The 16,543-nt window shown below is 38.8% G+C and overlaps 1 protein-coding gene across 1 annotated transcript; it reads left to right on the forward strand.

The window, feature by feature from the left end:
* Positions 1 to 46: 46 nt before the first annotated feature.
* On the forward strand, positions 47 to 14,378 carry RMDN1 (regulator of microtubule dynamics 1). Its single transcript, XM_055798425.1, has 10 exons — positions 47 to 329; positions 810 to 921; positions 3,586 to 3,673; positions 5,398 to 5,557; positions 6,245 to 6,334; positions 6,989 to 7,044; positions 9,115 to 9,202; positions 10,828 to 10,858; positions 12,124 to 12,257; positions 14,223 to 14,378. Exons 1-10 carry the CDS (start codon positions 186 to 188, stop codon positions 14,259 to 14,261), a joined length of 942 nt encoding a protein of 313 aa, XP_055654400.1. The 5' UTR covers positions 47 to 185; the 3' UTR covers positions 14,262 to 14,378.
* The last annotated feature ends 2,165 nt before the right edge of the window (positions 14,379 to 16,543 follow it).

Consider the following 16,543-nt stretch of genomic DNA (forward strand, 5'->3'; position numbering starts at 1 on the left):
CGCGTCCTGCCGGGGCGCGGCTCGGGCCGGGCGGACAGCAATGGCTGGCGCGCGGCGCGGCGGCGGGCCCCTGGGGGGAACGGGCGGCTGTTGCCCTGGTTTCCCCCCTCACCCGGGCGGGGCTGAGGGACGGACCGGTGCCTCGCGCGGGCGGGGGGCGGTGCTGGGTGGCGAAGACTGCTGTGATGGCGGCGCTGGCGCTGGCGCGGCCGTTCTGCGGCGGCCCCACCTGCCTGGGGAGGCTGCTCCGGCGCCCGGCGGGAGGCGCGACGTGCGGCCCGTGGGGTCGGGGGCGGCCCGGTGCCCGCCGCGGGGCCGGCGAGAGCGAGGTACCCGCGCTGCCGCTCCGGGGGGTGGCGGGCGCGGCCGCTTCCCAGGGCGTGTGACCGGCGCTGGCCTGCCCGGGCTCCCGGCGGGGCGGCGGGGCGGTGGGGCAGCTGCAGCTGCGGGGACCCCGGCGCCGGGGGCGCGGCGAAGGGCCGGCTTCGTTTTCCAGGAGCCGGTATCCCTGTGCGCGTTTGAAAAACGCAGGTGGCTTTTTTTGCTTCTTACCCGGTGTTTGCTCCATATTTATGGCTTGTTTTCAGTCTGGTGCTCTGTTCCTGTTTTAAAACGTAAATTACTAGCCTCTGTTAAAAGAAAATAATCCTCTTGATGATGTGTTCTTTTCTTACACAGTTTAAAAAAAAATAAAATTAAAAGGTCTTTATTCGGTTCAGAATCTGAAATACAACTGGTGCTACCGATGAGAAAACCTCTTTTTTTAAGTCAGAGTGACTGTTTATTAATACATATCTTATCCCATGCAGGTGCTCAGAAAAAGCCTTCAAAGGGGGCTTTTGCTTTCAACGGGGGCCTTTTTCTTTTATGAAGCTCACAAGCTGATTTCTGGCTTTGTTGAGGTTCATGCAAGCTTCAAAGGTAATATTTTCAAATTTTGAAGTACACAAGCTATTATAATGCAAAACTTAATTTTTTTAGTGCAAGAATTGCATAGGTAAATGGTGTAATGCTTTTGATTTTTTCCCTTAAGACTGCATGCAGTGTGTTTCCACGGCAGGATGCTTTTGAAAGTTAGTCTTGTAAGTTTAACAAGTGATTCGTTCCATTGTCACTGAAAGCAGATCGAGTAGCTCGTCCTGTCTAGGATATAGCACACACGAAAGGTGTATGACACCTAATATGCTGCCCAACCTTTAAATAACCTAGGCAGATAAGGTTCAGTTAGGAATGCAGATCAAACCTTAAATCAGTTTCTAGAAATCTTAGTTGAGATTTTCAATATGAACACTGTGATTCCCACGTAATCTAGCCGAGCAACACTGAGATTGTATTTCAAATAATTTTGATAAATGTTTTGTATTTTTTTTCATACTGAAAAAGGGGAAGTAAAGCCTTGCTTTACCTACCAGAAAAGAGAACAAGTGGTAAAATGTACTTTTCAAGATCTGAATAAAGATAGTCTCACTACTGGAAGAAAAGTAACACTGTCTTAAAAGAGGATATTGTTTCAGACTCAGAACTCGTTTATTGCGTGGTACATAAGGGGTTTTGAGAGTAAACCTAACTGAATGGAGAATAAGCTTAACTGAAATGTTTGCGTACTGTGCAGATTAGATAGTAGTCAGTTCACATAACTTGTTCCGCTGTATCTCAGAGAGGAACATCTTAGATGTTTATGCTTACAGAAATAAAAATTGAGGCAATAGACTTTTGAACAGATAAGGACCTGTTTAATTTGCTGTAACAGAAGGAGCTTCAGTGAATAGGTTTAAGATAGTGACCCAATATGCTAATAAGAAAATTGCCCATGAGGAACATAAGTAACACTACATAGTTTCCTCTGGTCTTTTTTAGTGCATTCACTTGAATCTGGCATTTACATAGCCAAGAAAAACAATGTTAATGGGCTTTCCATGCAAGACAATTAGTAGATATGGTGAAAATAAGAGTAAAAAAGAAATGAGTGAAAAATACTCTTAAAGAAATGAAAGTCTAGTAATTTACATAGAACACCTGGTGGGAAGTATGTTCAGAAGATTGAGTTCTGAGCATTTAGTCATTAGCTGTGTTAGTAGTGTTCAGGTGGTCTCAACAAGCAAACATAACGTTTCGCTGAAAATAATACTGAAGATGGACCAGGAGGATAAGTTTGGAAACTAAAATCCAAAGTCTATGTAGACCGTTATCTTATGTTTGAAATAGTTGATAGATGGCAAGGTTAAAAATTATCCAGAATGCTCTCCTGATCTTCAGTGATTTATATCCTAGGATCTTATTAAGCTGAAGAAGAGGGGTTTGTGTTTAGTAGCCTTTAGTGTGTTTTTTTCTTCTATAAGTAAAACTGTGCTGCTGTGAAACTGACTATCATATTCAGTAGATAACTTGAAAAAAGAAAGCACATAAACACGATTAATTTTTATGAAGTTGGGGGTGGGGGTTAGAGCTTATGTTTTGACTTAAAAGTTGGATCTTGGACCTAGGTACCAAAGAGACAATAAGCACAGCTGAAAGTTCTGTAAGAGATTGCACAAAGCTTTTGACTTAAAAGGTAATTTTTTTATTGTTTAATGTTGGCAGAAGAGTAAACTCAGAGTATGATCTTCTCCTGTACGGTTATATACTTTAATAGAATTATCTACCTGCTTCCCTTTGTGTATTTTTCCTCCTAATTCTATCTGTTCTCATGATAGAATCTTGCATTGTGTGGTGTTTGATATTTCCGTTTCTGGAATGCTATTTTACATACCGTATACATATTTCTTTATATATTATTATACTCAACCAGCTGTAGAAATCATACTCCCCATCTGTTGTGTTTAAAAATTTTTGAAGTATCTTAAAGAACGATGGGTACTTACTTAGTTCATAAAATGATAGTCCAGAAAGCCAATTCTGATTTTCAAAGTTATTTTTCGTTTTAGTATCTTGAAGTCAGAGAGGTTTCAGTAGATTAACTGTATTTTTTGGAGTCGTGTTTCTGAAAATCAAGGACTTTAGTTAGAAAACCTTTGAGCGAAGTTTCATTTTTGGCTTGGCAACTAAGATAGGCACTCAATCTGCAGTCATATACTGGTGAAATCATGGAACCATATTGAGAATGAAGAATACTTTTTTTTTTATTTTTATTAATTTTAAATTCTGTACATATACTAATGAAGGGATTTTGTTACTTTCAGATCTCTGCTGCACTTGCCCTCATGGTCATATTTGTAATTTATATTTTTTTTACTTTTCTGCCATTTTCACAAAGAAGCAAACAACTTGCTTCTAGTAGTCTGATACATTGAGAAAGACACTTTTGAATGTTAAATCTGTTAAACATCCAAAGGTCTGTTGCTGTTTTGTAGTCTCATGAGAGACACATGTATTTAGCATTGTTTGTCTTCCTAGCTGTTCATTGCAAATGTAGCTTATTCAATCCTGCTGTGCATGTAAGTTGTAATTAGATGGCCTAAAAAGGAACTACGTTGTTCTGTGTGTTTCAGCTAGGTTGTCTTGCTCAAAAATGTTTTGATTTTGCTATAACAGCCTAATTACATGTCATTTGTTCTTCTGTTTCCACCATTTTAATCCCTTCTTAAGTGGAAGAAGTTATAGAGCAAGCAGACTACCTGTATGGGAGTGGAGAAACTGAAAAGCTGTATCGGTTGCTGATTCAGCATAAAAATAGGTACTTGACTGCATTGAGACATTACTGTGACTTTTCTGTGCTCTTCTGTTGTCAATTTTTCAACTAATGTGCTCATTGTGGTATGATAGAGAACCCTGCTTTTACCCTTATGTAAGTAGGAAAGAAGGGCTTTTGATCTTTTTCCTCCAAATGGAAAAGTGAACCAAGAAAGGACTGGTTGCTGTAGAAGGAGAAGGTTAGCACTCAAGTTTCTCAGTTCTGCAAAGGAGGTTTTTTTGCTTGTTTGTTTTCTTACTTTAGGAATCCTTTAAAATATAATGCAAAAAATTACATTGTGTCTACGCTTTACTAAATGATCAAAATACCTAGAATTCAGGTACTGAAAATTTTTGGAAGTTACTGTTTCATTTCCTTTTCATTGCTGACCAGTGGTTCTTTCTGTTTTCATTTGTCTCATGTTAGGATTTGAGTCTGGAAAAAAAAAAGCTCTTTACTCATGTAGTTATGTCCCAACAGCACAAAACGTTATCGATAAGTGAACTGGGACAAGCTGTTTAAGGAATAAGCAGAAAATCCATTGCAGACTGAAGAGTCCATTCCTTTGGAGGAGACAAGGTGTCTCACTCCTAGAACATTTCTGGAGGAAATTAACTGTTCAGTTGTTTTCAGGGTTTTGGGATTTTCCCTCCCTTGTTCTTCCCAGGGGCCCAAGTGTAAAGCCTGGGAAGTTAAATGAAGGCCCTAGCCTGTAAAGGGACACAACGTCATAGGCAAGGTGTAAGCTTGCTACTAGCTGTATAGCAATACTAATTATTCTGCAAGCAGTAATGACTTCAGTAGCAGTACTAACGTTTTTGTGACTTGGCTGAAAAATGAGTCTGCTAGTTTTGTGTTACAGTGTTAACTAGAGCAGGAGTGTTGCACTCTGAGCAGTGACTTACATTGTGAGTTTAGCAGTAACTCATGTATGCTTTTTAATATTTTTAGTTTCTGGTAGTTTTGAGTTCAGTATTCCTTTGCTGGGGGTGGGGAGCAGGACTTCTATAGCGGGATAGCCAGAACTTCTGAAAGACTTTCTAAACTTAAATTTAATATTAAAGTCTCTATTAAAATAGTGAGCCAAAATTAAAATGGTAGTTAGCGAAAGTGCAAGCCAGTGTTTCAAAACAATATGTTAAAATAATAAAGCTTAAAATTGCTTATCTTTAGCTATAATATACCATACACCATTTGAGGTAGTGATATAAATAAATATATAAATGTACAGCTTTATGTGGTGGTGATGTGGCTAATCTATGTTTTTTTCACTGTTGTTCTGGGAAGAATTTAATTATTTAGATAGGATTATAGGGAAAAATATGCATAATGTTTTAAACATTCTTAGTAAACATGAACATCAAATCAGTGGAATGCCGGGAAAAAATACTCTCTAGCTAAGTACAAAGTAGTCCCTTGTTTTCCTTCTGGTGTTTTGACTGGTACTGTTGGGTTTTTTTAAATCTGCATCTTTTTTTAGAAAACAAAGTCCTTTCCTAGAGATACGCTTGCTTCATAGACCTGAATTGCAGAACAAAGGTATTGTCAGACAGTCTAATGGAGGGCTTTCATTTGTGGTTACCTTGGGGTTGTATATAGCATAGAATGACAGATACTGTGTTGTCTAATCACCCACTTGAGATACCTGTTGAAAGACTGGTTTAAGACCTGTGCTTGTTTTGTTTCCATTATTGCTTTAAAATGTTAGTGTTTCTGTTCATAACTAGTGATGATGCAGAGTTGTTGTGGCGGCTGGCGCGGGCATCACGGGATCTAGCTCAGCTTAGTAGTACTTCTGCAGAGGAGAAAAGACAACTGGCGTATGAAGCCCTTGAGTGTGCAAAAAAGGCACTTGAAAAAAATGAATCAAATTTTGCAGCGCACAAGGTGAGCCAAGCAAAATAACTTAACTGAAATCTTGTTCTTTAATTTCTGCCAGTAGAAACTGGAACAAATGTCATTGTGCCAATTCAGCAAACTTTAGCATAATTTAACTTTTCAGTTGAGAATGAGAGAGACTTCTAATATTCCCTAACTTTTTTGGAAGATCAGAGTTCAGACTTTTGCAGCTAAATTTCCTCTATACGGGAAACAGGCACTGGTTAAATGTGCGCAGGACCATGGAAAGAGGTGACTGATCAGGTTGATTACAGTTGGTGTAATCAATCACCTCATCCTTCTCTGATGTAGCCTTAAACATGTTGTACATGCCTCACATCCAGCATGCTGTTTCTGTGCACAATAGTAGCTCTACAATTTCACTGGAAATATTTCAGGCTCTGCCTTTATCCTGCTTTTTTTTGGTTGTTTTTTTGGTTTTTTGGGGGGTTTTGTGTGTGTGTGTGTGCTGTTTCTCTCACAGGCAGAGAGGTGACAAAGGACATTGATTCCCTTATGCGTGCAGACCAGCAGGTTGCTCTGATGCTGCCTGACCTATTCGTAACAAGTATTTCTTGCCATTTGTCATTAGTGGTGGCAGCAGCTGTTATGGTTTTGATTTATTTTTTAAAAAAGAACACTATTAATAGCTATAGTGCTGTATTAAATGTTTTATTTTTGTTCTTGGATTTACAGTGGTATGGAATTTGCCTCAGTGATGTTGGAGATTTTGAAGGAATCAAGACTAAAATTGGAAATGCCATTGTTATCAAAGAGCACTTCCAGGTAGTGTAAACAGTCTTTTGCATATGACAGCATTAATGCATCCAGTAGGTAGACTGTGTGACAGTTGTGAACTATTTTTTGGTGAAAACTTGCAAGTGTACTTCCGTTCATATATCCTGGTGACACTTATTTTTGCGTTACTGTGACAGTCCTTAATGCCCCAGCAACAAGGAGTACAAATAATCTGCTGTAGACTAAGTCCCTATAGAAGGGAGCCTTGAAATGGCTGAAGTGCTTGTGACACCTCTTAAGACTAGATAAAATGTAACTGTGCTGTTGAGAAATGGATGTGTGGCTGTCCTTTTAACTGTGGATTGTATAGCAGTAAAGGATGAATGCTGGAGGAGATAAAAGGACTACTAATTTTATATCACCAGAAATTATACCAAAATGTGAACACGCCAAGTCTTATGTGAAACACTTAATGACCTACTAAACGGAAGTGCTTACAATTCTTTCCATGTGTTCAGTTTTTTGGAGGTGAGCCGATTTAGTTGTGCACAGAATAAATACCGTATCACCTTGAAATTCTACACACTGTTAATCTGGTTTAATTAACAGTAGGATAACAACTCTACTTTTTAAATGTATTTTAATCCAAATGTGGCAGAAAACCTTCTTATATTTTGTGTTTTCCCCCCGCCCCCTCATTAGAGAGCCATTGAGCTGAATCCAAAAGATGCTACAACAATTCATCTTATAGGCATTTGGTAAGTTGTATTTTCAAACAAAAGTTAGCATGTGGCAAAGAAAAAATGCCAGAATATTAGATGTCTTATATGAATTGCAGAAATGTTTGGAATAATTCAGTGGTTTGTACTTAGTTGATGCAGACATGAAAACCTATTGGATGGATATAGGGTGTCATGCCTTGAAAAAGTCTGGCCGTTAATTCTTATGCAGTTCAAAAAGATGAAAATGAATTGTTTATTCAATTTATTTGTTTTACTGTATGGAACTGTTAAAAATTCATTTTGCAGACATAAGTATTTTCCCACAGCAGACATCAGAGTACTACTCATTTTGTTCTACTGGTGTGAATAGAGACAAAACTCTGCAATTTACACTGAATGTCAGTGATGGCTGCAACTTCATGCAATCTGTGTTTAGTGAAAAGCCATCAAAAGTGAGATGTGTTCCTAAAATACTTCATTATCTGTCATTATACTGTATTTCAAAAATTATATTTAAATAAAGGCAGCTTATAAATGCATATGTATTAACAAAAATGTGGGAAATTTAATTTACTGCTCAATGGTATTGGTACTAAGAATCACTGTTACATAGCAGGCAAAGGGAGTGGAAATACAACTTTCCATACAACGAGGGCATTCTGTGGAAGCAGTGTGGTTAAAAGCAGTATCTTTTATGTGTTAGTGAGAGACTCTAGATAGTATTTCTGGTTATTGGTCTGAAAGAGACCAAAGCTGCTACTTCGTTTTACTGGAAATCTCTACTGTAAGATTGAAAGATAGAAAATAAATAAAGCCAATGTATTTGTAGCTTAAGAAAAACAATATTAAAAACCACAGCCACCTTCTGTGTTTTCTCCTGGACTCTTGAGTGTCAAAGTAAACTACAATCTACTGCTCCAGAGTTATTAGTTTATAGACTTAATTTTTCAGCATCCACCACTCATTCCCACATGACCTAACAACTGCAATAGTCCATTTTCCTATACAGAAGTGTATGCTACCAACTGAATGAGCCTCAAGGTCAGTTTTGAGATAGAAAGCTTGTTCAGGAAGGTACTTAAGACGTTGTTCCTAAGGAAAATTAGAAAAGTTAATCAGAAATGTGAAATTATTACTGCTTTTGCCACCAAAATATCTCCATATTGTCTATTTAAATATACTTCTTATTGAATCCCAGTGTGTCTGCATCTGAAACTGGGATTTGGTATCAGCCAGTTCTTGAGTATTTTTCTCCTTTCTCTTTCTAGTCTGTCCTGGATTGAACCTCTTTTATTGGCATGATCATATGGCACATCTGATGGCAAAATTTCAACTCACAATCTGTATTCCATGCCTTCTTGCCCTCCTCTGAACACCTCCATATTTGCATTTAATGATTTTTCATCTCCTCTAGAGTGCTCTATTTTACGCAGTGAATAATATTTTTATACTCATTGTGGGAGGGTAATAAAGTGAATAGCATTTAAGATTTACACTCAAAATGTTCTACGTATTTTAAATACTTAACATGTTTAATCCTTTCAGCATCTCTTAAGACAGGTGACTGATTACCTTTGTTATTTAGTAGACAGGAAAACAGCGTAGTATGGCCTAGCCCAGAACACCATAGTTTGATTCTTGGGTTTTATCTTCATTCTTCTAGATCAGAGTCTTTCTGGCGTATACTGCAGGTCTGCTTTACGTTAATAATTAAGAAAAACAAGGTAGTTTGAGGTAAGGCAGTGAAATTACTTAGTTGTGCCTTGTTTTTGCAAATGTATTAGAACAATACCAAATACACATAAATTGTTAACATAATTTAAGCTCAAAAGCTGTCTTACGGTTAATACTTGTCTCCAGTTTCGTCTGATGTAACAGCAGTTCCCAGTAAAAGACACACCATAATTTCCTTAGCAGAGCTACGCTGCAACTTCAGATGTCTTGCTGTTTTGTTGTACAGTTGTAAGAACTTGCTTATAGAACTTGCAGTGTGGCTGAAGCTGTTGTGACTCTTGGAAACAACTAGGATGTCCAAGATACGAGAATGTTACTTGAAAACAAGAGAAAAATGTGAAGGTTATATACAACCATTTCCTTTTGCTCCAGGTGTTACTCCTTTGCTGAAATGCCATGGTACCAAAGAAAAATAGCTGCAACACTATTTGCCACACCGCCAACCTCCACATTTCAAGAGGTACAACATGAAAATGTTTCATAGATTATTGTTCCCCCCTCACAGAGCTGATGACAGACTTTTACTAACTTTCCTGACAAAGCTGACCTCTGCTTATGCAATAAGTGTGGACTTGTGAGTTTACAACTGCCATTAATAAAGTAAAAATATAACAGGAGAGTGAGGGCTATCTAAACCCATAAAAATCTTTAATTTTTTCAGCTGTAGCACACACAGAATAGTGAAAATAATTTCCAAACTACATGAAAATAACAAGCTATATGTAACTTAGTTTGTATTTACTATTATGATCTATTGCAGACAATTGTACTAGTTCCAGTGCTGATGATTTATATGGTAGTGCCATACCATGCACTATAGAATTTTTCCTTTTATATTACATGCGAAAAGCAGCATCTTGCTTTGTTACTTACCATGAACAAATACCTTCTCATCCCCTGGCTACATACAGTGTGGTTTTTTCAGTTGAAAGTATTTTTGTTTCTCTCTGCTATGAAAATTCCTGCTGTCATACACCCTGTCTGGATGTGTATCTTCTAGGGTATCTAACAGTATGCATCTTATTTGAACACTTGTGCATACATAGAAGCTTGAAAATTAAACTGGTTATGGGAAAGTTTGCTGCAGCTATTACTGGTTAATGTAAACAAAGACTATAACTGGCCCACTGTTTTGTTGTTTCAAGGTGGGGGGTGGGCAGGAGTCACTAGGAAGTAATTGTGGAAGGCTGCTTGCTGTTGCGCAGAAAGAAGTTTGAGCTCTGATTGAAAATGAGATAAAACTTTTTAATGGAATGTCAAGCTTGTATGTTTTGCTGTATTCTTGCAAAAGCAATTTTCAAAGTCAGACACCATTTTAAATACTGCAGAATCATGCCATTCCAGTATCGAGTTCTGTACCACTTAAAGTGGCTGAAGAAGCAAACTTGCCCCAGAACCTGTAGGTGACCCATACTGGTAAGACTTCTGCAATTTCAGTGCAGTTTCTTTTGTAGTTATGTCCACACTTTAAGATCTCTGACAGTATTTTCCCTCTACCTAGTAACGTCAGGAAAAGGTAGGAATGAACTGAAATTTCTGATGTGTATGATGGGATACAAGTTGAAAAACACTTGTGGATTTCATAAAGATTTATCCTCATGGAAGAGGATACAAACCGGTGCTCTGTAGGAACCAATTCTCCCTGAAATATGTCAACATTAATGACCCGAATCATAAAATTTATATCTATTACGTTTATACATCTATTAAATTCATACATGAGAAATGGCTGGGGGAAAAATGCAGATATGCAAGAAGATATGCAGGATGGTAGAAATAAAATCCAAGATTATCTTAACAAGGTGAAGACTGGAAAAACAGTCCAGTTTGCTAGGGACAAATACAAGGTACTGTACTTACAGAGGAAGTGGCGTGGGAATAGTTGGATGAGTATTAGTTCTGTTGAAGATGTCAGATCTGATTGTACATTTGAATAAGAACCGTCAGTACCATACTGGATTAATAAAAATAAGGTCATGGACAGGAAATCCATCTTCAGCTGGGTTCAGCATGCGCGTAAGGCTTTTGTTTGACTACTGTGTTCAGTTTATTCTCCATTCTAAAGACAACTTCTATCTTTTGCAGGCTCTTCGTTACTTCCACATGGCAGAGGAAGGTAATACTTCTAGCTTTTGGGGCAGAATAGTATCTTTTATGAACGATGACTTGCAACAAACCTCTAGCTTTCCCTACAGCCTGTTGTGCTAGTCAGCACAGGAGACTGTTATATTGGAGTTAACATCTGTTACATTAGAGTTAACTCAAAGTACTTGAACACACTTACAGTCATAACTCGGAGAGTAACGGGGGGGGGGGGGGGGTCAGAATAAGCATTAAAGTGAAATTTGTACCTTCATTGATAACTATTCTTCCCCAAGGCATTCAACTGGAATGCAGGGGGAAGCAGCAAGCAAAGTAGGGAATTTTAAGTCAATTCTTCTAAATCCTCTTGAAGGTCAAAAATCCTCTGTATTCTAAATAGAACAACAGAGAAAGCACATTTTTTTTATTTTTTCGGAAGCTATTTAGATCAGAGTGCCAATCTATCTGGCAGTAAAACTCTCCACATGTAAAAGAAAATATGGACCTATTATTTCTCCGAGAGTGAAGCCAGAAGCAAAACCGATCAGCTGAAAGATGAAGGAAGACAAAGGGAGACAGTGTCTATGGAAGATTTGTATGTAGCTGTATCAGTGAAATTAAAAGGAAAAGTTCATAGTGTATCAATTGACCCTGGGTGTCAAGTAATGCAGCTGTGAACTGGAACAGTAGACTTCATCTCAGAATCTGCTTGCAAAACACCTCTGGATGTTTTGAATCCTGACCTTCGATCTAGCAGCAGAGAAAGCTTGTGCTATAAGTATGAACAGCAGACAAGACTAGTCTTTAATGACGACTGATAGCCAAAGCATGCTTTATAAAAGCATCTTCTTAAATCTCTCCTTGAAAAAAGTTAAATGTGGGTAAAAACAGTTTAAAGTTTTCTTCCTGTGCAGCAAGAGCTAAGGTAGTACCTGTATGCGTGTGGTCTGAAGCTAGGAAATGTGCCCTTTATTTCCTTGCCTATACTTGCTAAGCTGGTTGTGTTGCCTGTTGCAGCTACGAGGTCCAGAAAAGCACGGCATATGCAAAGCAAAACTGTTGGCATGTTAAGCTCATTGCTTTGCTCTTTGTGAGGAATCTAGTTTCATTTAGTATATTAACAAGCTGCTAACAAATGTAACTGCATATGAGACCAAAATCTAGCAAATAAAAGTTTTATATTGGCTTCCTACTGATCCAAAGCCAAAATACCATTCATCTTTTCCAAAATAAGTATCAAATGGCTTTGACAGTATGCTGCTCATTCTCATTTAAAGCTTTCTTCCTGCCTCTATACAGCTGACCCAAATTTCTACAGCAAGAACTTGCTCTTTTTGGGGAAGACATACTTGAAGTTAAACAACAAAAAGATGGCTCTTCTGTGGTTAAGCAAAGCGAAGGAGTATCCTGCACATACAGAAGAGGACAAACAGGTAGGAAGTTAAGAACTGCAGTAGTACAATCGTATATTGTAATCAATGTGTATGACATCATGGCAATGGCATTTTTTATAAAGTTAACTCAGAGTATGTAGTTCAGCACCTATAATCCAGGATCACACCCAGACACCAAAAAATGTGTACTATATTGGTAACTGCCTCTGAACACAAGGGTTGGAAATAACTGTTTATTATAAAGAGCTGTTATTCTTCTTCATGATGTATTTGTAGCTCTAACAACTCACCCTTAGCTGGTGTTGGAAGTTAAGGCAGGCATCTGAGCTAACCTGCGCCATTGTGAGCACAGAGTCGCTTTCGTGTGCCTAAGCATGGAAAGGTAGAAATTGTATTTTGGAGGAGCTAAAACCCACGTTGAAGGGGAGGAAAAAAGCATGGATGTATCAAACTTGTTGGATCTGTAAAAGTTAACATTGCAGTCCTTTCCAGTCCCAATGCTTGGTGACAGGAGGCACTCAATTACTCTTTTGAACTGCTCAGAAGGATCCTGTTTGGATGGGTAGGCATCTGCTTCCTGCCTAAAAGCATATACAGAGTACTTCCAGGAAGGGTAATCCACGAGGCTCGTTCAGACCTAATACTGCATTCGGTATAAACCGCAGCAATTGCAGTTATCTTTCTTAAACCATCCTGTTAGCATCAAGACTAACGAAGCCTCATTTCCCATTGATTTTTCTTATGTTTGATTGACCTCTTAATTCATTTAGCATTAAGCTGCAGTATGAGATGCTGTAACTGTTACAGAAAACATCCAAATGTGCTGTGACATGTCAGAACGTACTAATTGTAAGAAATACTTCTGTAGGATTTTGTACTTAACATCTCAGAAAAAAACCACTACTGAGGTTTCCCTGTGTAGATTCCATAGTAAGGCTTGAACTGTTTCTCCCAAACGTGAGCTCCTTCAGTAACATCTTTCAGTAGAAATACGAGTTAGGGTTCCGTTCCTCCTCTGCTTTGCAAAATGTATGGGAATTTAATAGCCTAAAGGAGTAGTGGTCTCAGGTATGTATGGAATTGGTCAGTTCTGACAGTCCCTAGTAGCTGGAGGCACATGAGAATAGTGATCACAAAAGTTTGCCAAGAAACCACACAAAAGGAGTCAGTAGTGATTTCTGTGCAGTAGTCAAGTTGTTAAACCGCTTTGCTGCAGCTGTGCTTGGCCTCCTGCTACAAATGTCTATTTCCTCATCTCCTAGAAGGGTGCAGAGCTGCTGAGCTGAGAGGTGGTTTTCTCTGCATTTTCTGGATGACTGTAAAATGCAAGATTCACTGTGAACTGGACTTGGTAGACCAGTAAGAAGGAAACTGGCCTGCGCAAAGAGATTGCCTCTGCCACATGCAGAGACATGAATTTCAGGCACGAGTAGGTTTTCTGAACATCTGTTACCTCTGAGTGTCTGCAGTATTTGGCTCGTGTTGTCTGCACTGCTTGCCCTGTCAGGACCAGAAGTTTGTTGGGGTTTTGTTGCTTGGTTTTTTAATGTAGATGTTAGAGCTCATATTAAAATCTTAATAGATTTTACCCAGACTCCCTAAGTAAAAGGAGTCCCAGAAACAGTCTTCTCGCGCTTCCTTAGCTGCTTCCAGACTTTTGAAAACCCTAGGTTGGTCGGTTATGGTCAAATCCAGGACGATTTACCACATGCTACTATTGGACTACAGCAGATCGAGAGCTAATCCTCTGTATTCAGCACAAATAAACTTACACATATAGTAAGTGAATTACATTGAAGGCACTGGCTGAAGTGGTTCTACTCCTGTTTGTGTGTCGAGTGTTGAGCATCTTGACTACAGAACAAAAATGGCTGGTCTTAGGAGGTGTCTGAACTTACAGAACTGTGGTGAAACATCTGGGTGCTTGCATGGCAAGTTCTGCTAGAAGAGCCTGTAACTACCTGGCACTGTTTTGTTACGAGTGTATTTATTTATTTGTTTCAGGTACAGAAAGAAGCTTTGGAGTTGCTTAATTCTATATAACAAGAAACAAGATCATAGGAATTCAGTGCCTCAGGTTTGAGCAGAGTAGGAAGGAGACCCCAAATACTACTTTGGTTTTATTGAAGCTGTTAATAAAAGTATACCCTAAGCCTGCCATCTCTGTCTCATTTCAATGAAACTGTCAACTGGAAGATCTATTTCATTATGTGATTCTGTCTGTTGATTAACCTGGGAATAAAGGGCTTCATGGACAAGCAGGGTATATATATTGGAAGGGAAAGGTTGCACAGGCTTTAAGTCTTTACACTGTTCAGCTACCACTTATGTATGAGGAATAGTAAGAAACATGAGTAGCATAACTTCAAAGAAAGGAGGTACAGGGCCGTGACATAATTATAAACCTGGATTTTTTTTCTATGCATTTTTTTCTAGAGTGTCCTCTTCCTGTGGCGTTCAACAGCCTTGGAGAGTAGTATATTTAGTACATTATTAGATTAAGGTTATTAGATCTTATGAAGGCTGCACAAGGAATCTTAATTCCAACACACATAAATGCTGGTGTTGGACTTTGCGAAGAGTGCTGTCATTTAAAAACAGAAAAGTGAAGTTGGGGACACCTAAGAAAAACCTTTTTATGGGTAAATATCAGCACATGCAATGAGAAGTTTTCTGTGGCACACAAATTCTTACTTGCATATTTAGAGGCCTTGAATTCTGAGGAGTTAGTGGCCACACAATGTTTGCTGGACATAGGGGCTCCTTCCCCTAGACTATGATGACAGGAGAAATGCACTCTCCCAGTACATTACAAGGGAGCTACAGTTTGGAAGCACACAGTTTTCTGATCAAAGCGATAAAGTGAAACTTTCTTCTTGTTCTTGCTACTATTTTAGCAGGAGCTTCCACCAGAAAAAGAAATTAACTTAAGGTAAACATCCAGCATTGAAAATATTTAGACTTTTCAAACAATATAGTCTGACTAAGCAATAGAAAAGGAGGACTAAAAACCAAAAATGGTAGGCAATCAAATACATGTGGTCTTGCCAGTAGAAAGTTAAATGATCTAAAACAAATCAGCTATAAATACCTAGTGTTTGCTTGAATAGAAAAGGATACTGCAATCTGTAAGACTGAGAAGGGCATAAATTGTTCAGACTAACCAATCAAACTTGTGCCAAGTCAGTAGTAAAAATCCACAGCTGAGAATCTAGAGCTTTAATTCTAGTCTCAGATCCCAAAACTAGTTAAAAGATGGTATTCTCTGCTATGGTACAGTAATTCTTACTTTTCTATTGGTAGAGCATCAAAATAAAGTCTTTGGGATGTCAGAGTCCCAGGGTGGATGACATGTAATGTTTCAGAAATTCTTCAAAGTTTTGGCATTTGTACACTACAAACACATCTGCCATACACACAAAACTGCTTTGTGGCAGAAGCACCTTCTGTGCCTTTGCTGCTGCAGAAAATGGAAGGCTATCCAGATTGCAAGTCAGAATTGTTGAGTGTTTAAAGAGCACCTGAGTTGCTTGCAGGAAGAAAGGAACAAACAGAACCTATAAACTACACAACAGCTCCTTCAAGTAGTGCTACCTCACTGGTTCCCTTGTTTGATCTCAGCCTTTGCTGTCTTTGCTGTCTTCCTCCCTCCCCCCTCCCCCCCCCCCCCCCCCCCCCCCCAAGTACAGGTCAATTATGGGGAATGCAAATGGGAAAAGAAAAAGTCACAATGCAGCATCAGTGAATTTCCCAGAAAGTCTTAAGTTAACTGTACACACACAAGTATATAAATTGTTGTGGGGTTTGTGTTTGGTTTTTTTTCTCTTACAAGCCACGCTTTCAGTCAGTCCTTTGAAGCCAGTTAACAGATCATGTACATAAGGCCACTAAGTTTTGTTTTTTCCTTGCTTACTAACCCCTACCCAGAGGAAAAAAAGCACAGTTATTGAAGTTGAGACAGCTGAAATTGTCAAAACAATAAAGCAACTACATTCTTGTGATGTGCTGTCTTTTTTTATTATTATTTCTTCACTTACTCACAGATTCACAAAATTCAGCAGTTGGTAGTGGGTCACCAAGTCATTCATTAGTGCAAAGTCATGAAGTTCAACTCTGTGACATTTAGCCCTCTTAACTGTCTTCCAGGCAAGCCGCACACCTTCTGTTGCCCAGCCTTTGACATTTGGTTGGTTGGGTTTTTTTAAAGCTTCCTCCCTTTTAACCAGCAAAAGTTATAATTTTAAGTGGATTTGCACTTGAAATTAATTTAATGCTGTATTTATGAAAATAGTTTTGCAAAGATATTTTGTGTAGTATGAAAAACC

Source organism: Falco peregrinus, chromosome 3 (assembly GCF_023634155.1).
Source record: "Falco peregrinus isolate bFalPer1 chromosome 3, bFalPer1.pri, whole genome shotgun sequence".
In the NCBI taxonomy this organism is placed as follows: Eukaryota; Metazoa; Chordata; class Aves; order Falconiformes; family Falconidae; genus Falco; species Falco peregrinus.